Below are 25,889 nucleotides of genomic sequence, written 5' to 3' on the forward strand. Positions count from 1 at the left end.
GCCTGGAATGACACCCTAAGTGACCTCTGTTAAGTAACTAGATTCTCCTTTCAATTTACCTTGTATATTTTTGTGAATCAAAGACAAAATTTGGTATTTGATCAAGACCCACTTTAGGCTTTATTTCATCCTCTCTTCACTTATAAATTATTTTACTTGTCTATTGTAATTACCAGTGTTATCCAAATTTAAGTCATCTTCTGACTGACTCTGCAATTTGAGTCTGTGAATGAAATAATTTGCCACTGAGGAAAAGTCATGACGCATTGTGTACAGTAGCAAATTGTCTTTAAGAAAGTACCTGTGGCATCTTTTTAACTCACAGTAGAAAGCAACTATCTGTGCTAACTTGTAACAGTGTCAATGGACTGTTAATAATTACTATCATTTAAATAACTGTGACTGTGAATTAATATTACATAACCACTGCATTTTCCATGAGAGAATCAGCACAAGCTTTTAATCTGTCTCTAAATTGCCCTGCTAGTGTTCTTGCAGCTAGAGTAAGGATCTGTCGTTTAGAGGAACCTGAAGGGAAGACAGCAAAAATCAATGATAACAAGATCAAAGATAATTAATGGAACATTAACCAATATGAATAATAGCATTGCGCACAGTTACTATTTAATATAGACCCGAAACTCAGACAAACAAACTGAAAATAACAGTGGCGAATTCCTCACTTTTGTCTGACTTTTGTCATTAAAATAAGAAAAATGACAAAACTCAGACAAACATTGCAAATTAGTTACTTTGATGTCATTTGCGCACTATGCTATTGGTTGCCAGTTGTTTTCTTTTGTCGTTGTTGTTACCTTTTTTAATTCCCTTCATTAACCACATAAATACACATTGTTACTACTTAAATTACATGTAAATTTTTACCCAATTGTTTTCCATTTTGTACCATATACAATGAATGGTAACAGGCTGGTCTTTGGAAATTAATTTTTTTCTGATATTTCTTTGTAAGTCATGTCACTAGAAACACACTGCCATTTGAAAATAGAGACCTTACGTTTAGATTCAAGTACAAGAATGACTACAAGTACAAGGTTTGAATGAAGGTTTTTTGGGGGTATTCTCACAAAATAGACACCCCAGAAAGCTTCATTGTGTGTTTGATTCACCAGAAAAGTTAGCACTGTTATCTTTATTGAAAAAGATTAAGCTCTCTCCCAATTGCAAAATGATAAAGCTTGAAACATTTGATAACTTGTTTCCACCAATCCAACATTCTTGCCAAAACTCCCAGTAGAATGACGACGGCTATCAAGTTTTTCCACCAAAATGACCCTCGCTCAAATGCAAACACTATTAAGGTCTCTAATGTGTCATATAACTCAAGAGTAGGCAATAGTAGAGTTTCATGATTAGAGAGCTTTAGATTCTAACTTTTCTAGTGAAAAATGGTAAAATGAAGCTTTCTGGAGAGTCTATATTTTGGGAATACACAAAAGCACTTTAAGTCAAATCTTGTACTCGTTGTTGTACTCGTCTTAGAATCTAAAGACCTGTCTCTTTTATGTTCTCTCTACCAACAGGGCAGTTGGCACAGACTGGGATAGTTACAGCTACTGTAGAAAAGAGAGTGAAATCCCCCATCATGTGGGACTTTTTCAGACTATTCAGTACCCTTTGGGCCTGTTTACATGGAGGTAGGGGACCCCAGGTAGGTGAGGTAGCCCACCTGTCCATAATATAATCTCTTGTGCAGTCAACCCACCTATCAAGTAGACATGATAAAAAATGAGAGATCATATGGACAGGCAGGTTTCCCCACCTAAGCTGGTTAACACACCTACCTGGGTTCCCCCACCTCCATGTGAACAGCCCTGTGGTTATTATGTTAGTAGCCATAGTGAAAAAGTGGCTTACCCGAGAGTTTAGACTGCCAATCACCATGTGCCTGTCCAGAACCTATAATGACTTCACCAAGAGTATATGACAAGCCAGACCATCTCAAGTTATAGTTTGATGGTGTACTCTCCTCTGCTTTAGTAATGTACAATTTGGGAATATGCACTGATTGTGAGAATGTTTCAAATTCTAATTTTGAAGTTGGGTCACTCAGAGCTAGACATGTCAAGCCAAACCACCTAGCAAAAGAGAACAAAATCATTAAGTAGAGACCATTGCAAAGAGGAAGTAAAGAGTAACTCTTTAGATAACATAAGTAACAAGAAACTATACCCATAATTAATTAAGTTAGTCATAAATAAAACAAAGACAAGTGAAAGGAGTAGAAAACCAGGTGTACCATGTATCACTAGATGAAGTCTGGTACCCAACCAATAATAAGCTAATTATCATACGACTGGTTATGAATGTGGGCAAGATAAGACAAACCTCGATGTTCTGTTACCTGAGCAGCTAAGATGAGCCAATGCTAAGGAAGGTTCTTTTGGAATATTTAAATGGCTCATTATACCTTTCTGCGAAACTACCCACCTACCCCTCCCCTAAGCCAACATTTTGCCCTAAATGAGAAGTGTTAATGTTGGCTTAGGGGAGGTGTAGGTGCGCAGGTTCCCAGAACTGTACATGTATAATGATCTGAATAAATCTCTTATTGGCCAAGCTTTTAGGTTAAGATGGCTGGATATTAACCTGTGGGCAAGATGAAGCAAATATTGTTTTCTTATTAGCTTCCAGAGTGGGCATGCTTAGGATTCCCTACATTTGGCCATATAATACCTTACTTCTCACTTCGTTTCATGCGTATTCGCAATTTGGGAAAAGTTGTGAAATATGATACACGCAAAATATAAAAATCCCTAAAAATTCCCATAATCGCAAAATTATAATTATTCGTGAAACATGGCTCATGATTTTTTCACAAAATTTAATACTCGCCAAAGAAGTGAGAATAAGGCAATTAATTCATTATGGAACAAGCCTCAACTCTATTCTTGTTCCATAAGGACACAAACAATAACTTGACCAATAATATCCAGCCATTTTGATGTCACTCTTTGTCAACAATACATAATATATTGGCCTCGTGCTTGATTAATAGCACAATTCATATGACCAGTCAGGGTAGAGAGAAGACTCTATACACACACTTACTTTCCAGGTAGAAGCTCACAAACCATTTCTTCAAAACCAATAATGACCTGGCCTTCAAGAATTTTCTTTCCTCGTACTAAGTTTGCTATCCTGTGCTGGGCTCCCTTAACTCCGGCAGAGAATCCCACTGGTAAGGGAGCAATGCCCGACACAGATGAATGTGGCTGTATCACAACATGCTCAAACACCTGTAGGAAACCGTCCTTAATGGCTTCAACTGCCTCAGAATCATCAGTTGTAACAGCTATGTTTATAGATTGGTCCCTTCCACCTGTTAAAAACAAAGCATTGAATTTACTAAGATTAAAGTTTTCCATGGATACATGATCACTTTGCAGTCTTATTGTGTCCATAACTAAAAATATAATTCTGAGGACCAGAAGCACAATACTGTATGACTCGTAGGGTGGATTCAATAATTATTGCAGTAAAGGCGAACAGCTGTTACATTTGCCCGATGGACCTTTTTTTGTTTTAAGGCCTACAAACAGTACAAAACCCATACGGAAAAACGAGTTGTCTCACAGTGTGCAGATTAGAAATCCTTATACAAATGTTTTAAAGACTGCCAAAACTGTCAGTTTGAACTGTGCAATGTTTGGGAAGGGGTATGTGGCAGAGACGGCCAGGATTTTTGGCATGCACTTCTGTGAGCACAGAGATGACATACATATACACACATTTAGGGCGCGATCCATTCAACCAAAGTTTCCGGAAATTTCGGTCCAAAACTCAATGGATCGGTTCGGTCCAACCGGAAAAGTTTCGAAAAAACAGGTCCACCTTTTGAGGTGGTCCTCTTTTCCCGGTCGGACCGGTCTGAATGTTGGTTGAATGGATCGCGCCCTTAAACTCCTCAGCCATTCGAGAACACCCCAACACCACTGTCCACAAATCAAGTAACTATCAACGATGCCAAGATTCTGGCAAGGAAAGTGAAACTGGTTCCAAGAAAGACCAGCAAGACCCTTCAGATATGCCACAAGTACCTGGCCCTCAACAACAGCCAAAGCTACGAGGTCATGCCAGGGTTGCTCAGTCCCTATAACAAGAGCACCATGATCACGTGACTCAAGTTACCTTTGTCTAAGGGATACCATCAAAACATAGTTTTAAAAATTACTGGTGAAAACAACCAAATCCTTACGTAAATAATCCTGCATTTCTGGGTCGAGTGTTGTGATTACACTTTCAACAGAAGTCTAAGACAGAAAACAAAAAAACACAATCATCAAAATGTATTCAGCATAATACACAACTGTAAAATTTTTGAATTAGCAAACATATGTTTATAAGCTTAAATAAGATTTAATATCGAAATAAACTGATAAGTTAAGCTTATGTTTTGTTTCTAGAATATTTTGAACAAACTTACCTTGGTCTTCTCAACGATATTTCGGCCCAGATTTTGCGTTGTCTGTAATCCAGCTGAAACAGCACTAGACATCCAGCTCCACATACTACCGATTTGATCATCCTCGCTCGTTTCACCCGAATTTTGTCGTTGCCACGTCGATAAAGAAGAAGATGAACCCAAATTTGTCTCGTACGGGCTTTTCACAGCTGGGTTTTTTGGAGCATTAGATGAAGGGAGATCAGCCCTAATTTGCTGTTGAACAGGGCTTGTTACTCGACTTACAGGCTGAGAATTTACCGAAGATCCAGCTGATAAACTCGATGTGTTATCGGCCAGGGAAACAGGGGATGTTATCGTAGAAGTGGTCATTGTGCTTGGTGATGTAGAGTCAATTTTAACATATCCTTCTTCCTCTAAGGCGCTTTCTACCTCTTTGGTAATGTCCATACTAAAGAAAGAAACTTCTGAAGTCTTGAAAACCTCTCTTGGTTATTGTATAGGGGCAAAATTAAAATTCATAGATAATTTTACAAAACACAAAATCAAGTACAAACAGATTCCATTCACTTATGACTGAACTCCATGGTAGAGCCTCGCTTCAGTGGAACGGAGCGGAGGAATGGAGACTATCTTCTTGAAAGTCCGGCGGTTGTCCCGTGGTGGTGTTGCGGTAGTGCAGGGTGGTGTGGTTCCGCGGTGAGGCAAAAGAACAAAAGAGTCTCTGGCCGTTAAAATTCTCCTCTTAAAAGTTGGACCTTGTTGGGGAAGGACGGTTTTGTTCGCATTTTTCATTTTCCCTTTCCCCGTGCTCGTTCCCCGCTCCCCGTTCCTCATTTTACGATAAACAACCCTTGCTGATCGCTGCATTTACACGTGCAATAGTGAGAGCCAATCGGGATACGCTTTTCTAATCACGAGGATGCTTTGCGGCGCTAAATTTAAATTTAATATTCAGTGATGATTTCACAGCACGTGAAAGAAGTCGGGTTGCGAACAGTTCGGTGGACTTTACGATAACATTTCTCTTCGCAACTCAGTTATTTTGACTTCTCTCTTTACCTTGCACCCCAAAATCTGACTGTGAAAACAACTTTTGGATTTTAATCAATTAAAGTTGATGCAATAACAAGCCAGAAGGTAGGTAGAGGTTGTTTGCGGTTCAGTTATGTTGCAATTTGAAGTTACGGCTGACAAATTCCAAGTAAAATAGCTTATAGTTTGACGTTTTTAATTGCTATGTTTGATAATATTGTCAATAATGCAGATAACTGTTATCGTTGCAGAAAGTACTACTGGAAATACACCATGCAATTCAACTCAAAGCCGAGATAAAGCGGACCATGGAGATGGTTTCCAAAAGCCTACACGTGACAGCGGCATGGGTAGAAGAAAAAGTCAACCTCCAAAAGGTAAGAGATGCTTAGTATTTTTTTTTTCAAATGAGTAACAGAAACTGTGCAAACTTAAGGTTTTTTTTTTATTTTGTTGCTACAGTGAAACCCGGTTTTACGACCACCTCGATAATATATAGTACGGTCAACTAGTTATTACGGCCGCTTTTTTTTGTCGCGTGGCGGAACGGCCATACATTTTCTTGTAAAAAAAAAAAAACCCTCCTTAATATGGTCACTCGTTAATACCGCGGAATTTTTTGGCTCATTGGTGACCGTATTAAGGGGGTTCTACTGTATTTTATATTAATCTCGTAAGGTAAGATAAAACAGTGGATGAATGTCTAAGCAACCATTCAGTACCTTTGCTTAATTATCTTTAATTTCAGCATAACTTTCCAAAAGTAGTCTTAATGTTAACAACTTGAGAAATGAGTTGATTAAGACTCGAACGAAATTGTACTCTGTGTGCACGTGGCAATCGTGGGAGGAAAGGGCAACAGTGGACACGAGAGGACTCCGTCTTTTTCGTGGGGTGAGGGGTGGGGTTCGTAGTGTTAATCACGTACCTTCTTTATTATTTGGCGAATGTAAAAGGCGATACAAATGCGAAAATGTTCCAAGACTTCTAACGATGATCAAGTTCTATAAGTACCACAGAGTACCAACAAACTTGGAAGCAATCCCGTAATTAACAATAACGTAGTGAGCAGAGTCGAACCTACCGTAAGTTGAAAAAAAGTTGACAAGACAAGATTTTCTCACTGCTGCCACATGGACATTATTTCGTGTACTAAGTGGTAGCTTAAAATATTCAAAAACAGTAAAATTAATTTATAAATCCTATGACATTTAAGGACGGGTGTTTTTTTTGAGAGATTCAAGTATATACATGCATAGTACTTTGAATGAGAAAGTTTGACGTTTTTGGAAGTTGGTTGCTTTTGGTAGAGGGTCGAGCACAGAGATTTGACTGTAGTTTAATAACGCGGAGGGGATATCTAGGAAAATATCTTTGCCCAGATCACATCTTATTTCGTCAGTTTCTCGCTGTTATAGAAGTTTTCAAACATAAAGGTTACGAAAAAAATATTCAGCCAAGGAAATTAAATATAATCTTTTTACAAACTACCTTTAGTTAGTTCTTAAATGTCATAAAAAATTTATTGGAAAGGGTTAGGAGAAGAACGGTGTTGATGTTGAAGCCTGCTATTTTTTTTTTTTGTAAAATAGGCCTTTTATTTTTCTCCTGTTTTACGTTTTAATATAAAACCATTTCAGTTATTATTTCTTTCTTTACAATTTTCAGCCTTCCGAGGTCTACGAGACGAGTTTTTATCAGGCAGACCACCAGACCAGACCATTTGCTCAGCAGACCATAAATCAGACCAGACTATTTTCCTCAGGCAGACCAACAGGCCAAACATCCCCTCAGACAGACCACCAGACCAGACCATTTTTCCTAGACAGTCCGCCAGACCAGACAGGCACCTTCGTCTGACCGGCTACCAGTGAGCTTCAACTTTCCAAAGCCGTGACAATCAGCCTCCAGTCAGGTTTCTAAGGACATCTTGTAATTCAGGTCAGGTGCACTCCTTATGGGTTGGGTTAAGGGAGGTTAATTTATAGAGCTCTGGATGAACCTTGCAAAGCATACTATCCACACACGTTCGGTTATAGAAGTCCCTGGACTTCGTTTTCGGCTTTAATTAATTGTAGTTAGATTAGCTAGCGGGGTTCCCTGGGCTGGTAAGGGCCTCCCCTTCCTTTTTCCAAATTTGGGTTGCTTTGCAGGTACATGTATTCGGTCAGCGATAGGAGTTCGACTTTTTCTCCTGGAAGGAGGTTCGGTTTTTATTCGACGTCTGCTCGGGTTTTTTGCGGATTCACTTCGTCGTTACGCCGTCATCGTCTTCGCTTCAGTGTCCCGCTTAGCTGCGCCAAATTCAATTTATCTATTACACTTCAATTGACAGATGAGACGCTGGACAATTGAAGCTTTCATCCGCACGGTTCAACCAGACAAACACTACCTTAATGGAACTTTAGGAAACTAGAGATTACAGACCATTCAACTTCTGTAACGGGACCTGATTTGGCACCCCTTACAAGTTTAGTGGTTTCTCTAGTTATAGGTAGCTAATTAGTTAAGCCTCGCAAATTTGGGACTACTTCACTTAAAACGACCAGAAAATTAAGGTTGCGAACCGTAATTGTATTCACTCATTTTGAAAGACAAAAAGTATAAAAAACGGATCATAGATAAATGAACGTTTCAACTTGGTATCAGCCACCAAATTGTGAACGTAGAACAGAGCGCAGTGTAAAAGTTTAAATCAACAAGATGGCCTGCGACCAGTCGTTTTTTGCCGTGAAGTGCTAACGACTTGTGGCAGGTTATCGCTGGGAATTATGGGACAATGCACACACCCTAAGTAGATCGTTTACAAATTGTAAGCGTAGGTAGTCTTCGAGACCAATCTACGACGACGCAGTTTCATCGCTGGAGGAGCAACATCAACTCGGATTCGCCACTTTTGAATCGAGAAAGAAACTGGGCCTAGTTAACCTTCGCAAAGACCTCTGGGACTCTCCCCAGGGACAGGGAAAAATTGACCAATAGCTGACCGGCGCGTACCCAGTAACGATCCCAGAATCAATTGCGGGACGCATTTCGGCTCCAGGTTCCTTCTCGGTTCTAAAGTGGAGAATAGGCTGTTAGTAGAGTTAGTAGCCTGTGGGGTAGGCGCAGGACCAACATTGATCGCAGTGATATTTCGGGGACACGCTTGCGTAGGACACTCGTTTCTTCGTCTGTGTGTCCCTGAACTTGCGTCCAATGTTGCTCTCGTGTGTACATCGCAGGTTATAGATAGATTTCTGAAGCTTACCAGGTCATGGGAAGTTCTCTCGTTATGGCATTATTAACACCAAGACGACTGGGTTCGTCTTCTTGTTTATCTTGCCATTCGCGAGGATTCTCTTGTTAGGAAGCCCTGCATTGCAGTACGCAGGCACTGATCGTCTACAAATGGTAGGCGTAGGCAGTCTTCACTTCGATGATCCTTTGCTAGCGGCTGCTTCGTCCTGCAGGAGTTGTCAGCAGATTTATTCTTCTGTCACCTTTTGTGGTACGTCAAGCGGCCTGCGATCGGATCCTCTCCGGTGCAAGATGCCTGTCCCATTGTACGATGATAGAAGAAGCCGGCCGAAGAAAGAAGAACAAAGATCGTCGAACGCCACAGAAAGTTAATGTAGTTAGTTAGGCAAACTAGAAAGCTGCCATTGCGGCATTGAAGGAAGAGGACGAGTCACCATGCGCAATCAAAGAACGATGGTGATGACGATGGGGATCTTGATGATACCCCTTGTACTTAAGAGTACTCGCGAACGTCACCGACCTCGAAGAGCAAAGGACATGCTGGTTATTAGGCAAAAGGATAGTCAGAGGAGATATAAAATAGCAGTCAGTCACCTAAAAAAAGAGCTGTTTCAACTAGTATTGACGTCTGCTCAAGCTAGCGAAAAGAGAACAATTTCGCATGAAAAGATGTATTTCTGATACATTAGGTACAGGGTACAAGGAATTTTGCATAAGTTTACTTATATTGATACAAATTGTAGCCTTAAAGGGCACATTTGGCCTGGAAATCGTCGTAGGACTTCAATAATTGGTTGAGATAGCTACAATACTTAATTAACATTACGTGGTCGGCTGGACTTCATCGTCGTGACCGACACCACCCTCTCATCAGGACAAGAAATACAACCACGCCCAACTATCCAGTGGCTCATTACGTACGCCTTCGAGGAGGAATGTGACCAGCGAGAACGAGCCCAGTGTTGACGAAACCTGACAGAGTACAGCAGCCCATATAAGGTAGGGCTGATTCAAATGGTACAGCGCCTGTTAAAAGCTGTCGTCTACTAGGCAGATTTCCATAGTAACGTTTGTCTCCATGGAAACGTTCGTTTCGTAAGCCAAATCGTGTGATGTGCGCTCAGTTTTAACAAACGTTGCACCATATGTATCAGCCTAAGTCTGACAATAAAACGTGGCAAAAGGTTAGTGAAACCATTTATTATTTTTTTTAACTAGCAAGCGATTGTCGAAATTCGATTTCGTTTCCAATTCTCCGATTCGGCTTTCGGTCTTTCTCCGAATACTGCTCGAAACGCTTTCAAGGCCATGGTATCGACAATATCTCGATAGCAGGCCACTAACGATTGCCCGCCGGCGTAAGGTCCAGTAAGCCCTGGGGTGTTTCATTCGAGATGTCAAGTTTTATGGACATATGGACACTCCTTGGTTTACTGGACCCTAAATTTTTCTTCTAGGAGCGCTTCCCATTAATCAATTAAACTCTGTAACTGTTTAATGGAATTAAATAAAAGACACAAATTGCTTTTTTTGTTGTTAGTGTGTTGCTTTCTTAATACATAATTTAATTATCATGGTATTAAAGCTGTACTTAACAATATATTTATAGTGGTTATAAGGCTTGTTCATATCACATTAAAATCAATAAAAATAAAACAACAAAACACAGTTGTCAGTTTGGTGGTTTTTTATGGTAACTATAGGATAATATACTAATAATGCAGTTTTATTTCAGCAACGTCAAACGTCAACGAATTTTCTTTTGTGCACTCTATACCGTCATTCTGTAACTGTTTAATGGAATTAAATAAAAGACACAAACTGCTTGTTTGTCGTTAGTGTGTTGCTTCATAATTTAACTATCATGGTAGTAAAGCTGTACTTAATAATATTTTTAGTAGTTATAAAGCTTATTTATATCACATTAAAATCAATAAAAATAAAACAAAAAGAACAGTTGTCAGTCTGGTATTTTTTTACGGTAACTATAGGAAATGTGTATTAGGTGACTAAACTATAAAATATACTAATAAAGCAGTTTAATTTCAGCAACGTCAACAGTCAACGATTTTTCGTTTTTTCACTCTATGCCGTCATTCTGTCGGACTATGGTTCCAGAAGACTTTTTTGGGGCGCGCCCTGTGGAGATCACCTGCTACCTGTTTATTTTTCGGCGCGTTCTCCCGAGATACCTCGATTTTTTCTTCTTTTTTTCCTGCGTTACTGAAGAAACGTTCAACACGTCTACTTATTCCGGCTGAAACAAGACTTAAGAGCTGGAAGAATGGCTAGATGAGTTGTAATTGAGTGTAACGTAGTTGAATTTTGGTGATCAATAAAGTTTACACAAAGTGGGTGCTGGAGTGTTTTTTTTTTTTTTTACTAACTTAAGATAAACTTAATGAATTTTGTTTCAGGAACTTGCGATTCAATGGCTAGCAATATCTTTGCTATATGTCTATTTTTGCAATAAGACGAACACATTGTATTGTAATAATTTGAACTTAAGGATCAATAAAATTGCCCTCCAGAAAGCTGCGCATCCATGTGTTGTCTTAAACTACTAACGCCATAAAAAACCTAGAAAGTTGTATTCCAGGAACTTCGAACGAATTTTTTTTCCAACCTCTGGCTACATCGTGGACCATCAACCATCCTGGGCGCGCCCCGTTAGGAACGTACGAGGCACCGTTTTTGGCGTACTCTATTAAGATGGTTCTTTTTAGATGTCTTCAAGAACATGACGACTGAAACCAGATTTGGACTGAAGAGAGGCTTCGTGTGCCCAAGCTATGGTAAGGCAGATAAGTATGAAGTTGTTAATGTTTAAACATTCTTCTTATCTTTGCAGTTTTCAGGTCACACGCCCCAGGAGGTCAACGAAAACACCCTTTTTCTATTAAAGACGTGACTCAAGAGAACCAATAAAATACTAATGTACTGTAAGTATAAAAAATAATTTAAATAATTTAAAGAAAAATTACATGCGCTTAACCATTGTCACGAGTTGCTCTATAACAATGTGGAAGAAATGGACCGTAATACGAGCATTTGAAAACGAACCACGGACATGATGGCAGCTGGGACATATTATACATGAGGTCCCATTATGGCTTTTGATGGGCGCTAGTCAAAATTATCGTCGAAATCATTTCATACTAATTTGCCTTGTAAGCTATTCTTAATTGCAGATCGAATACTTTACGAGGGATGGCCTAGCTAAGAAGTTCATTGTTTGAGGCGGCCTTTCGCACGGGGTTACAGACTATGTCCTTTGCCTGGTCTCTGGTAAGCCTACACAGTTAAGTGGAACTAAAACACGCGAACCACTCTTAGCTTCTAACGAAGAATTAAGGCGGATTATAAAAAACGATTTAACCACAGCATTACAGAATGGATTTTGTCTACCATTCTAGATTGGATGGGAATTTAGATTGTTGCTTCCAAAGGAGATGAAGAAAATTAACAACAAACTCAACCCACATTTGATATTATTTACGTAGACTCCGGGATTCGAACCCAGGCCACATTAGTGGAAAGAGCGAGTGCACTCACCAGTGTGTTGCCTTAATCGCTCCTTGAGAGGAAAGTAATGAACGAATTATTAATCGTAAATTATGATTATGTATGGCTTGTATCATGAATTAATTGTTCTTAGAAGCATTACATTTAGGTAACAAAATCTCAGATGTCGTAAAGCAGCAGTGATCCGGCAGTCATTTCTACCTGTTGCAATCTTGTGAAAGAATTATGCCCAGCTAACAAGGGTAAGTGATAGAACAGATGACTGTTTCCTATATAACGACGAAAATGATTGAAGAAAACCTTGGCTTTTGTAATGAGATTAACTTTATTTGGTCTCTTCATCACCGTTCAAAGGATGGCGCTGTAGGAGTTTTTGCGCAATACGTGAACTGAAAAATGGCAAAGAATAAAAAGACTATGAATCCGAGGATGTTGGAAAGAACAAAGTTATTCCATGATTGATTAATTAATCAATAAAGTTAAAAACCGAGGCTTTTGATTGGAACCTTATCCCATGCAAATTGCACGGAAGTGGATATGTGGCCTTAGTGGGATTCAAACCCATGGCCTGCTGATGGGATGAAAGTTCATTGTAGTTATTTCTCAATTTTTAAGGTACTTTCTTGCATTTAAAATTTTTTGTTATCAAAAGCATTGTATTTAGGTCAAGAAATTCCAGACGTAGCTACTAAAAAAGCGTGACTCCAAGATGCTAAGGCTTCGACCGTGAACATGAGTGAGCTTGAATGAACCTGCAGTCCAGTTGAGGTAAGTATCGGGACAGAAAAAAAGTGAAAAGAAAGCGCTCCAAGCAGAGGTTATCACCTGGATATGGTATCAACAGCTATTTACACAAAGGAGAACCTTCAAGGAAAAGATGTCACCATTACGGATAGAAAGAACGCGCCGTGTAAAGGTAAGCGCTTGGATATATTATCGACAGCTATCCGCCAAAAAGGAGAACCTGCAATATAAGGAAATGATTGAAATCAGCCGCTGAAGCCTTGATAGAAGTTATCCCTATGGCCTTTGATTTATTTACTGGCATCCCCCCAAAATTCAGAGAAATAATATAAAAAGAAGGGGAAGAAATACGAGGCTTTCGAACGAAATTCTTTTCTTAATCCATGGAGTACTCAAAACTGCTTTACAAGAGGGCACATTATTGAAACCTCGAACGCTGTCGCGAACTTATGAAAGGGGAAAGGGGAAAAAACCCTCCACACGATTTTCCATCTGTCGTTTCCAATGATTTTCAGTGTTTCTGTGCCAGAATCGTGTTCTACAGAATACTCGGAAACCTTTCGGAAAAAATTGATGTCGATCGGTTGCTCTGGTTACTAGATACGACGTCATAAGTTGCATGAAGTCAATTTGTTTTTAACAGAAATGCGTTCTTTCTTCACAAATAAAAATATTAAACTGTGACAAAAATAACAAAATGCAATTTTTTTTGTCGTGAGCAAAAAAAAGTAGTTTAGGCAAACCAATTTGAACAAACTGACAAAAAAGACAATATCGCGTCGATGTTAAAAGGAACAACCTTAACTTTAATGATCAAGCCAGTTCTATATAGTAAGATGACAAAAGGAATCGTGGTTGTAAATCATTGCATCGAAGTAAAGTTCAGTAAGTTGCCAATTTTTTTTTCTTGATTACAATTCTTAATCTTAGCACAATTAGCCCAAAGTTCAAATTCCATTTCAACTCATAGGACGAATGACTATACTTTGAGGTTATTATACCATCGAAAGAAAAGACTGAATTTGCATTCAAAACCACTCAAAAACGATGTTCAAGTAAATGTCTTGTAACAGGAGCCGATCATGAGGTCATATTTATTGACAGTTGTCCTTAAGCTGCGTTCATGGGTTTAGGAGACCACTTATGCCATTCATGTATCCTTAAAGTGACTATCCATGATGCCTTAGTGGTGAGATGAGTAGACGCAATTTTGCAATTTCATTTATTCACCTTTAGCACTGAAAATTCTGAGAGTACTAAGTAGTTGGCCCCTCGAGTGATTGAGCGTGGGAGAGGGAGAGGGGGCATTCCAGCTACCGGTTCGGCCCCTCCCCCCCCCCCCCCCCCCCCTCGCCCTCATATGAAGTTTCACTTTTCTTGTTTATGAAATTCTGCATTCTTGCAAATGACAAATTAAATGGGTGCATCTCCTGACAAATAAAGTTGAAGGGACGAGTGCAGAAGAATCCTATTGTTCATATCGGCCATTTTTCAGGTCGGCGCTTGAGACCCGGGACGGTGTTATATCGTATTGCATTATGGGACTTTTATTGGAAGTAACCGCTTCTCTTATTGGCAATTATGAGGTTTCAGAGTAAACAGATCCAGAATCCATCCCCAGAAAATGTCCCATAGTGCAATTCAAAACAACTCCCTCCCAGTCTCACTCACTACCTTGAAAATGGTCACTTGGTCATATGGTCATATATTTTAGCTTTACAAGGATGTTTCTGTACTATGCCTCTTCAACTAGCGCGCAAGAATTGCGAACTCGTCTTGTCTCAAGAATTACTTTTCCTAACTTTAGTAATAGCTTCATACTATCTCCACGACAAAATTCATATCAGTAATGTAAAGATCAACATAACATTTTCTTGAGCTCAATTTTGAGTGGCTACAAGAGAGGGAACGTTTTCCGGCGATAAACGAGGAATTGGAAATTAAAATTCTCTTTTCACGGGCTTGATACTATGGGCTAATTGTGCAATCTCTAGGTTAACAAAACGGCCAAAATCTTTCGATTTAAGCCATATGGAATGGTTAACGTTTGCTAGTTTTAGATTTATCCGGATGGAGATTAGAAATTAATCATTTTTGTACTTAAATTTTAGATTTGTTATGAGTTAGCAGTTTGCTCTTTTCAGCGTTGTTCGTTACCTTTCTAAACAGAAAAATGCAAAATGTCTCATTTTTGTTTAAATAATGTCTCGACCTCAAATGTCAATTATGATGTTACATCTCGTAACCATAGCAACCCACTGTATCCATCCTCAATCTTTTCAGTGTGCTCGAGGTAAGAGAGGGTTTAAAATCGGAAGAATTGACTATTTAGAAAAATCGAAGGTAAAAGAGAGGAGATGTATATAACCAATCTTTTATCACAGTGCTTGTACTGTAATGCTTGTATTATATTGCTCGTTGTTGGTAGCATTGCTTTTTGGAAAGAAGATCCGAGAAGAACTGAATTGAAGAAGAACATAGCGGCCCTACCTGGCACGCGCAAGGAGATGACGAAGTAGGCGTTGGGAAAGGGACTCAGTGTCCAATGATCTAGTTTTTACGTTTGAGTTACAAATACTCGCTTGCATGCATTTAATTCTTCTACTCTTCGTTTTCTAGTATTTTTCTCATTTAGGTCTGGAAGCCTCTTATTTCTTAGCGTGAAGTCAGTACCTGTGATAGATAGAAGGATTTACTCTGGCCACATTAAACAGAGGTTAGTACTAGGAAAGATGTAATGCCATTTCTTTATAAAGTTGTGAATCATTGTATCCCCAGCAACTTGCAAGAAAACTAAGACCCAGGGGAAATCGCTTGTTGCATGATGGGATTGACTGACGCCTGGTTTCAGATAATTTAGATGATCTATACAGAAGTAAGACTCGGGTCCATATTGGACAATTATCCATTTATCAGTTCACTTAAATTCATTCACAAGAGCTATCTACTGATTTTCTAGTTAAGGTTGAAAACTAAACAAAAAATAAAAGTACATTTGAATCTTACTTCAATCCTATGCAATTAAATCGGTTTACTAAGGACATTTTCTTGGTGTGAACTCAAGATGACGTTTACAGACACGTGCCTCTTTCAATGGGGTCCGTCAAAGGATCTTCAAAGCTATGTGACTGTTCTCAAATGGTTCACGAAAACATTGTGAAAAATTCGGCGAAGAAATGATTGTAAGGATCAAAACTGAAGGAAAAATAGAAAAGAGAATTAAGACATCTATCTTTTTTCAACAGCTGGTAGGAAAGACGCACAAAACTACGGACTCCGCAAGCTGGTGGAAGTAAAGGAATGAAGACTCGATCCAGTCGCCCATCTGCCAGTACAAGACCCTAAACTGGTTGAAACTGTTATATATCTAGGATAATAAAAAAAACCAAGGAAAGCTGAAGTAAAAAATAAAAACATGTAATATATTGTAGAGACCTCAAATTTTTATTAAATGTGAAATGGCAGAGAAAAACTGAAGAACCAGAGCACACTGGTCAAGTTTTCTTGTACTGAATATGGGCTCGTTTGTGAAATAAGAAACCTAGTATCAACGGGCTCGCAATTGTAGTTTTTTTTCACTTGCCATTTCTCCGCTCAAGCACAGTCTTGTTGTTAAATTCCTTTTTCGATACGATGATTGAGTTAATTGGGAGGGATACAAAGTTCGTCTGCGATTTCACATAAACTTGAATAGGAAATGTAGTCCTCTTTGTGCCTCAATAATACTCTCTGAAAAAAGCCTTGACCTGACAAGATTTGTAATTTTTCGAAGAACCATGTGAGTCCAAAAGTAATTGACAAAAGTCGCTTAAATTTTTTTATTGAAAAAGTAAAGCTCAAAATGTCAGCTCAGTGTAGACCGCAGCTTGATTTCCAGTTCAACCAAAACGGGGTGCGAATTATTTGAACGATTTTTTTGTACCTGAAACCCCTAAATTATAAATTAATGCTTCCGCATAAATCTTACAGCTTAACACCTAACATAACCAGCTATAACGTTCTAATCACTAATTTTTTTAGAGGTTTCAGGTACCTTTTTGGAAAAAAATATAAATTCGGCTTGGAAAAGACAAAAAGGACAGAACTTAAAACTGTTGTCTCTCTGACCGACACTAAGCGTCCGAAACCGTGGCGTGGGCGGGGGGCTTTGGAGGAAAATTTTTCCCCCTCCCCCTCCAGCGTCTTGAACTTTCAACGAGTAGCAAAAATTGTAAGTCTCGTTGCTTTCAAACCTTTATAGCATCAAAAATTTCTACCTGCTGGATCAATTCGGCAAAACAGAAAACTAGTCTAAGGTGAATTCAGTCTAGCCACTTCATTTATTTGTTATGAAAATTGACCTGTTAGAGGAGATTTGCGATGGACCACTGTCGAACGCAAGATGGTATTTTCAAACTTGGCCGTGTTTATCTTTGTTCGTCGACAATTTTGTAAATGTTTGGAGCTTGTAGTATAAGTTTATAGTACAGATATGCTTAGGCTTGATTTCTTGTTATTAAAAGAACAGGCTTAGTTTGTAATAAAATACCTTCAGTATTTAGGACGTGAAAGAACTGTGAATTTGTGTGAAAGAATAAATTAATATTTTGTTTGAAAGTTTCAGTTTTAGAGGGACTTTGCTGTTTAATCAATTTCTTGTCATTAATGATAATTGTTTGATACATACATATTGTGGTTATTTTTTCACGTAAACTGATTGGGAAGCTGTCAGTGAGTTGTGAGCTTTAGATCTAAGTCGACTTCCTAAGATCCTCCTATCCGGAAGTGCGCTTTCCTCCGTCTCCTCCCTACCCAAAAAAGTGAGTTCCCAGGGAGGAAAATTTAAATAGAGGAAGGAATACAATAAAGGCCGCATTTGGCATCTGCTTTTCAGTTAGTTCGCGCTTGTAATCTTTCAATGCAGCTAAGGTAAGAGTAAAAATTTACAGTTGCTGTCTTTCCAAGGCTGGCTTTTGCGCCGACAAGAATTAAACCATACCGAATAGCAGGGTTTCTTCTGTTCTGGTGACTTCGGAGCGATTTCTGTAACGGAGCAAACAGGGCGGATAAAGGTAGGGCGGTGAAACGAGCGCGTCCGAGCAAAAAGGTGTGATGCAGTGGACTTGGACTCTGCTTAGAAATGTCGCTTGTTTTCGACTTCGGTCAGGGCTTGCGATGTGGTTTGTACATGAAACACTGCCGCTGTCGCTGAATTATGGCAGCTTGATTTGTTTTCTTGCACTTCTTCCTCGTTCCTTTTTGCTGGTACGCTGTCTCCGAGAGGCAAATGTTGCAATTTTTTTAGGGAGGGTTAGTTGAATTGGAGTAGACAAACATCTCTTTCAAAGGGTTTCTTTTATTACTTCCATGACTCTACCACTGAATTATATTTTCGTTCTGCTACTCGCCAATGTCGATGTTATTCCAAAACAAAAACAGCTAAGTACTGTCTAAACACGAAGGAAAATCTCATCCATGTCATCCATGGCAAAACTGAAAGACAGCAGATCGTGTTTCATAACTAGATGACGTGTATTTTATTGAATGCGTGCAGCTCGTGCAAGGTGAAATTATGCTAATTTCAATCACCATCATCCTTCTTTTTAATTTTGAAAAAAAAAACATCTCATACGTCTTTCTGTTTCTTCGAAACTTCAAAATTAGTTTCCCCTCAGTTTTTACTGTTTACCTTGTTTTGTTTTAGAGAGAAAAACGGAGAAAAAACCTTACAACTCACCTCAATAAATTTTGTTTACATGAGGTTGCCGGATTTGCAACGCATTGCGCGAATCGCCATAGCGCGTTGCACCCGAGAAGCAAAGTTTGAAGAAGTACAACGCCACTATATCAATATATATCAATCTAATTTTTTGTTATGTTATATAAAATTTATCCCCCTTTAACATATGTAAAAATTGAGGTTAAGAAGTGTTAAGCTTTTGCAAACGAAACGGCGAAAGACGATTAGGTGATATTTAGTGGAAGGAGGAGGTATTCAACACTTTCAAATTAAACTCAAATTTTGGCATTATACGACCAACAAGTTTAACTTATAGACGTACAGACACAAACATATGAAACTGTTTATTGATAATATTATGAAACGAATTTATCTATTTAACATTGTAGCCTGAAATTACAGAAAGAAAATAGGATTTCCGGTTCGCAAAAAGGGAAATTTCGCCGGCCTTCAAGCGCACCGGAAGCGCGGAAAGAGCGCTCGTGCCAGTCCTACTCCGCATCACACATTAAATGAAGAGCGGAGCGCTCGTTTCACCGCCCAACCTTTATCCGCCCTGGGAGCAAAGCTGCCCTGCGTCGCGCTCATCTCTAAAGTGGAAAGTCACAAAGCGGATAGGAGATCACACTATACCCAATAGCTTTTCTAAGTGGGAACGAAAAGTTGTCCCGTATAGTGTGAACAATTAGCCTTAAGATATTACAGTTCTGGAGTTGCGCTCATGCGATCAATCTCACTATCATGACTGTAAGTCGCCGTCTTGGTCGAAAAACAAACAGCACTAAAGCTGATAGAAATAAAAATTATTAGTTACGACAACATGTTTCACGTTAGATTTCCAACATTCCAGTGATACTTCTTTCTTTCTTGGATGACAAATTACACGTTCAAAAGTAAAGTTCGTTAATCTTTGCATTCGTGTGCAAAAAGTTAATTGACACGCGAGATGTGCACGCGCGCTTGGTAAAAGATCACCGCGCATATATTGCACTGGAAAAATTAGCCGTTGATCCTGAGTGGAGAAAATATTCCGAATTTAAAGATGTGCTTTGTCGCCTCGTGCTATCGGACCTCTTTTTTCACTAATCTTGACTATAACGCCACAACTTGCGTTGCAACTGGAGGTAGGTAAGAACAAAAACTAAAATTTTCAGCATATTTGAACAATCAAACTGTTTGCAAGTAGTGTTTTTCCTCAAAAATGTGTTGTCGCACAATCTATGAAAATCTATAATGGAAAAAAAAATCAAAAGCACTGTGCGGGATTGATTTAGCAGAGTCAGCGGATGCTGCATCCTAATCCCGGAGTGTTTTTGGAAACTTGTCGTTGTTATACCTCGGTAACGAAAAACATCTTTATATTTAAACGACTCTACTGCCGTTCAGTGATGACGAAGAAAAAAGAATCACGCGCGCTGCGTTCCAAATTCCATAAATGACGTGATAATGATTATGAGGTATCAATGGAAGTTTCAAACTTTCTTGCAAAGTAGCGAGATGGTTTTTGCTTCTTTTTGGGTCGGCTACATTGCCGCAAACAACCTTTGGAGATTCTGTTTTCACCCAAGGGTGCCTACAGCAGTTAAAGTGATACCTCAACAAAGGTAGTTCAGGTTTTTTACTGTTAATTTCAGCTAAAGAAAATTTTGTTTGCGCGGGATGCCTTATCAAGCTTTAGCAAAAAGATACAAGAAAATTTAGCCACCATTTGAAAATGATTTTTCTTCTCAAATTTAGTTTTTTCTCTTTTTATTTAGAGAAAAGAAAGACTTGATTTTTTCATTATAGTAGTCTTTTTTATGAACTTTTAAGGCCTTTTTTTCCGTGAAATAACTTTTTTTCATTTTTTTGAGACGCACTTAGGAAAATTGTTGACAGTCGGTTGGCATGGTAACGAGAGAGGACGTCACAGTCTAGTCATAACTTGAGCACGAGCCAGCAAAATTTCGTTAATTTTGTGGATGATCTTTAAGTTTGCAGGAGTTTCAATTTTGCGGATGGACAATTTTTTGCACTTTGCGAGAACCATGCATTTTTTAGCCATTTCTGATTTTCTCAAAAGGAATCAAATAATTTGTACGCTTCTTAGCCGATCCGTTGAAAATTATTGCGTTTTTCGAAGTCAACGTATAGTTCATTGAAATTGTGATCAAATTCTTTTTGCGGTCATGTGCGAAATAGAACTCACCAAAAGATGGTCTCATTTACACGAATATTGACATCTTTAACAGCACACGTTAGAAAATTGCAAAATCATAATAAGCTTTTATGGCTAAGCCAAAAAATATATTTATTTACTTTTTTTAGGATCAAGGACAGCCAGTTTAGTATGCCTCGGAAGACAGATCAACCGCAACTAATGGTAATAACAATGGTTTTACATAATGGCTTATACGGGAGGAATACCTTTTTTAGGCTTCAGAAAAATCAAAGATTAGGGAATTCATGAGTTGAGGTGTAGAAAGGGTAGGGGAAATTAACAAGTAACAATTATTTAAAGAGGGACTAAAATTGAACTTTTCAAAAAGATCAGCCTTCTGGCTAAATAATTCAATTTATTAAACGTTACACGAGAATGACAAGACGACTTGCCTTTTTAGTGATTTATTAAGACTTGTTAAGTAGGTATGTGAAAAAGGGTACCTTCTTGCAATGAAAGGTATTTCTGTCAAAACGGCATATCCAAAGGGAAAGTGGCTGAACCTCGGAGCGGAGCCTCCCCGTATAAGACTTTGGTGAGAAACCCCCTGCCTCCTGCTGGCCATGATTAGTGGTCACGACCGGGAATCGAACCCAGAACCTCAGGTCTTGCACAGGTCAATCCTTGCTCTCAAAGAAAAACACCTTACAAGGCTATTGACTTTTAATTTCACAGGTTCCTACACTAGCACCTGAAGATGTGATGGCTGAAAAATTGGCAGCTGAAGTAATAAGCAGCAGTTTAAGAGAGGTTGCTGAAATCGTTTTAAAAGAAGAGGTTGTCTCTGTTGTCGCACATGAGGTCGGTGAAGCGAGAGAGAAAAACAGCGCTGTAAAATTGATACCTGACTTTGCGATCGAGTTACAAAGTCTACGTAGGGCGACTGAGGTACTCGTACGGGAAGAACTTCTAAATGTGATCGCTGAAGACTTGGCAGCGAAAGTAATTACAAGCAGTTTAAGAGAATTGGAAAGCGTCTCTTTGGTGGAAGACATTCCATCTGAGGCAGAGAAAATAATCCCAGAGGCCACCTGCGAATCGACTGATAGTGTGATCGAGCCTGAATCTGAAGATCCCGAGGTGCATAGAAGCGTCAAAGAAACCTTGAGTGACGTCACTGGGCCTAGTGACGATGACAAGCTCAGCAACAAAGCCCATGAGTGCTTTTTAGAATGGGAAACCGTCAGTGCAGTTCAACCAGAAATTGCCTTGGAGTTTGAAAATGTAACTGCACTCACTGAGATATGTTTACAAGAAGAGGTTGTCTCTGTTGTCGCACACGAGGTCGGTGAAGCGAAAAAGAAAAACAGCGCTGTAAAATTGGTACCCGACTTTGCAATCGAGTTAGAAAGTTTACGTGGGGTGACTGAGGTACTCGGACAAGAAGAACTTATAAATGTGATCGCTAAAGACTTGGCCGCAGACGTAATTAACAGCAGTTTAAGAGAACTGGAAAGCGTCAATTTGGTTGAAGAAATTGCATCTGAGGCAGAGACAATCCAGGCCGTTGTATGCGAATTGACTGATAGTGTGATCGAGCTTGAGTCTGAGGATCCAGTGATGGATGAAGTCAGTGAAACCTCGGTTGACCTTCTTGTTGACAAACTCAGCGGTGCAATGGAAGGGAGTGAGTGCATGTTAGAATGGGAAACCGTCGGTGTAATTGAGCCAGAAATTGAGGTCGAGTTTGAGGGCGTAGCTGCTGTTACTGACATTCCCGTACAAGACGAAATCATCTCTGGTGTCGTCCATAACTTGAGCGCAGAAGTGAAACCTGACTTTTCTTTCGAGCCACAAAGTGTTACAGCCGCCATTGATATTCCTCTCGAGCTGGGAAATTCCACAAGGAGTACTCGCGAGTCAGTTTCAACGAAAAAAGAGAGTGCGTTTTTCCCAGAATGTTCACTGCAGATGGGAAACGGCAGTGATGTTTCTTCGATCTCCAATGAAGCTGCAGCTGCAGAAGTAAAAACGTCCTTTACGCTCTGGCCTGAAAGTTCATTGGACTTGAAGAGTGTAAGTGAGGTCGTTTAATTTCCTTTAGAAATAGAGACTGTGACTGATCACTCATACCTCACTCAGACTGAATTGCAGGTCGACAGTTCAAATATTTTTGAGTGATTGCTTGATGGTAACGAAATCCTCTTGTACATTGTAAATTAAAAAGATCTGCCTCGACTCCAAAGTGTTAATTTAGCCTTGAAGCACAAGGTCTTATAGAGCCATTTGAGTATAATCAAGGCCACGTTGGGTCTCTCTCCAAACTATGAATCTGCAGCTTTAAATTTGCAAAAATACATACAAACAAACTACACCCACCCATGTATCATGTTTAAAAGTTGTTGTAGGAACTACTTTGTTTTAATATGTATTTTTGTGCCTTCAGGTTGAAATATATGCAGCTGAATGCCCAGATCCCAACGATGATATTATTGGAAAGAAGACTATGCCAAACAGAGAATTCGGACTAACTTGGTAAGACTTTCCCCTAACAGAATGCTAAGAGGGAGAGATCGATTTCTTGATCCCTCACAATCCCGGCGAAATTCAAGATTACAGTACGAAGTCTTTAGTTTTAAGTGCACTGAAATATTGTACTGAATTTGAGCCTCTTTTTTTGGGGCTTCGGTTGAAACGTATTTGGACTAGCTTGAATCGAACCGATGTTTGTAACCTTTGTTTGGTGTCTTCTATATTCCAGCAACACAGCGCAAGTTAATTGCCACATGTTTTAAAAAAATTGTTGGAATTTACATTGTGTTGTGTTGCTGGCTTCAGCGTTTTAACTGCATGACGCGGGATTTGAAACAAAGGATTTCAGCGGAATAGATCTTGGCTATAAATTACTGTAGTTTCACTCGGCCTAGGATGGTAATCATGCATGAGAACTTTACAAGGTGTTTCATGATATGGACGTTAAAAATTCCGGTTCTTTGGGAAGTAAATAAATAAAACGTTATGGCATAATAGCCCGTTGACAGAATTATGTTCTCTGAATTAGGATTAGTTTATACTGATATATAAATAGAGGAAGACAAACAGGAGACAAATACGCGCTTGAAAGTCGCGAGCTTCCAACTAGAAAGTTTGTATGTAAACAGGAGGAAAACTGGAACTTGTTGGTTACCGTTACCTGTGGTCTTTTACATATTTCAGCGTTGTCGGAAAAGTAGACCAACATGTCTTAAACGCTGAAGCAGTCGAATTCATCCCACGCTTTTCAATAACTAGCGGTTTTGGAACAGACAAATTTGCCAAACCGGCGCATGGGTATGTTTTATATTTTATTTCTATTGCGCTCGTGGGAAGTTACTCATTTATGAGAGCTAACTGAGATATTTCACAAAAATGTGTGCGTGTAAACCAAAAGAAAAATTCTTTGGTCCTTTAGGATTGTCTTACCACCATGTACATGTAAACAGCCATTCTGAGATTCACCCAACTCGTAGGTCACTGAAAAACAGTGACCTCGATTTTAAAAGCTATCCCTATGAAAAGCTTGCTAAGTATCGCACTAGCTCAACTGCAACAAACTGCTTCTGGTTTTCCCTATCAGAACGTAGACGAATCTGTTAAGTCTCTTAGCTGCTTTCCAGCCTCGCATCGAGGAGTCCTACAGTGATTCATTTTAGGCCTTCTCCTCTTTTCACACTAGCCTGTGATCATTTAAGTTAGGAAAAAAACCAATAAAAGAGTTCACTAGAAGCTTGATCCCTTTAATTTGAAATCTTGGCTTGAGTATTGGCCTGCTTTTCTTTGCTGTTAATTTGAAAAGCAAACTGGATCTTGCTGTTTATTGTCGCCTATCGTCTTTTATATTTTTCAGAATTGCAGGACAAGTTGACCAGCAACACCATGTTTTAAACCCTGACGCGGATGAATTCATCCCGTGCTTTCAAGCAACTCGCGCATTTGAAACAAACGTTTTTGTCAAACTGGAGCCTGGGTATAAATCATACTTTGCATTTCTATGGCGCATTTATTTAAAAAGGACGTTATATCCATTTATGAGAACTAATTGGGTAATGTTAGGTATAGATGATAGTCTACGGGTCCTTTTAAGAAGCAACATTACAACTTCATAGCATATCAACTTGACTCACTTGTAGTGAGTCTTGGCCTGTTTTTCTTTGACCTTTGAACGTAACAGGACTCCAGGTAAACAAGAACGTGTTGGTTACCGTTGTCTGTCGTCTTTTTTAATATTTCAGCATTGCTAGACAGGGCGACCAACGTCATATATTGAACCCTGACGCCGATACATTTATTCCACGCTTTCAAGCAACGGGGGAAAATCAAACAGACGATTTTGACAGAACGGAGTTTGGGTATGTATTTTATTTTATTTCTATATTGTGCACTTAGGAAGAGTATCATTTAGGAGAACTAAGAAAAAGTCAAGCAAGAAGAATATGCGCGGGAGTAACGTTCGTTACTTTCCCACTACAATGAGGTCAAGTAACACAAATGACAAGTTATTCCGCCCTCTAGGGCCTTCTTGCCGTACACTTCTTTTCACCCAGTTTTTATAGCAACATGAACATGCCCAGTAAAACAATCGACAGCATGCCAGTGAAACGCTCAAATTTAGAATTGATGTAGCTGACAATCGCCAGGTTAACTATTTTTATTTCACACAGAATTACTGGAGGAAGGCATTCTTTGAACGTTTATGCAAAAGACTTTGTCCCTGCCGATTTTCAGGTTAGTATATTTTCAGAAATGATAGTGACCTTATCAGCAAAAGATATTACATGAAATTTCCTTTTTAGCTCAGAAATGCCATTAGAGCAGCTCTCTGAGGATTCCGTCAAAAACGCATCATCTCTCTTTTTGGAACCTCCCTACAAAAAAGAAGAATACCGTTAGACTGGCTGTGCATCCTGCAATAGTTTTATTTAAAGTATGCTAATTTCTACATTACAGCCACTAGAGTATAGGTATTTTTTTCTTTTCTTCGTAAGAAACGAACAAAACAACAGCCTAAAAGTACTTACACC

General features: G+C 39.2%; 2 protein-coding genes across 2 annotated transcripts in view; one reads left to right on the plus strand and one right to left on the minus strand.

The window, feature by feature from the left end:
* The window catches only part of LOC140936762 (protein PRRC1-like), a 5,085-nt gene extending 69 nt beyond the window's left edge, over window positions 1-5,016 (minus strand). Inside the window, exons 1-5 of the mRNA XM_073386248.1 lie at window positions 4,448-5,016; window positions 4,220-4,274; window positions 3,073-3,343; window positions 1,879-2,099; window positions 1-528 (exon numbers count right to left, since the gene is read on the minus strand). The exon at window positions 1-528 is cut by the window's left edge and continues 69 nt beyond it. Of these exons, the coding sequence (XP_073242349.1) occupies window positions 416-528; window positions 1,879-2,099; window positions 3,073-3,343; window positions 4,220-4,274; window positions 4,448-4,876 (1,089 nt within the window). The 5' untranslated portion in view covers window positions 4,877-5,016 and the 3' untranslated portion in view covers window positions 1-415. The remainder of the gene's footprint in view (window positions 529-1,878; window positions 2,100-3,072; window positions 3,344-4,219; window positions 4,275-4,447) is intronic.
* Window positions 5,017-5,687: 671 nt separating this feature from the next.
* LOC140936897 (uncharacterized) lies at window positions 5,688-24,974 on the plus strand. The gene is made up of 7 exons (XM_073386400.1): window positions 5,688-5,838; window positions 7,130-7,331; window positions 20,997-21,051; window positions 21,565-22,905; window positions 23,276-23,364; window positions 24,046-24,159; window positions 24,716-24,974. Exons 1-7 carry the CDS (start codon window positions 5,688-5,690, stop codon window positions 24,972-24,974), a joined length of 2,211 nt encoding a protein of 736 aa, XP_073242501.1.
* The last annotated feature ends 915 nt before the right edge of the window (window positions 24,975-25,889 follow it).

This window comes from Porites lutea, chromosome 5 (genome assembly GCF_958299795.1).
Source record: "Porites lutea chromosome 5, jaPorLute2.1, whole genome shotgun sequence".
NCBI classification, from domain to species: domain Eukaryota; kingdom Metazoa; phylum Cnidaria; class Anthozoa; order Scleractinia; family Poritidae; genus Porites; species Porites lutea.

Bases quoted from the DNA above. Each gene is read 5' to 3' on its own strand.
- LOC140936897 (XM_073386400.1), top strand. From the start codon at position 5,688: ATGCAGATAACTGTTATCGTTGCAGAAAGTACTACTGGAAATACACCA. The intron at 5,839-7,129 runs GTAAGAGATGCT...TACAATTTTCAG, and splicing joins AAAAAGTCAACCTCCAAAAG to CCTTCCGAGGTCTACGAGAC. The intron at 22,906-23,275 runs GTAAGTGAGGTC...TTGTGCCTTCAG, and splicing joins GTTCATTGGACTTGAAGAGT to GTTGAAATATATGCAGCTGA.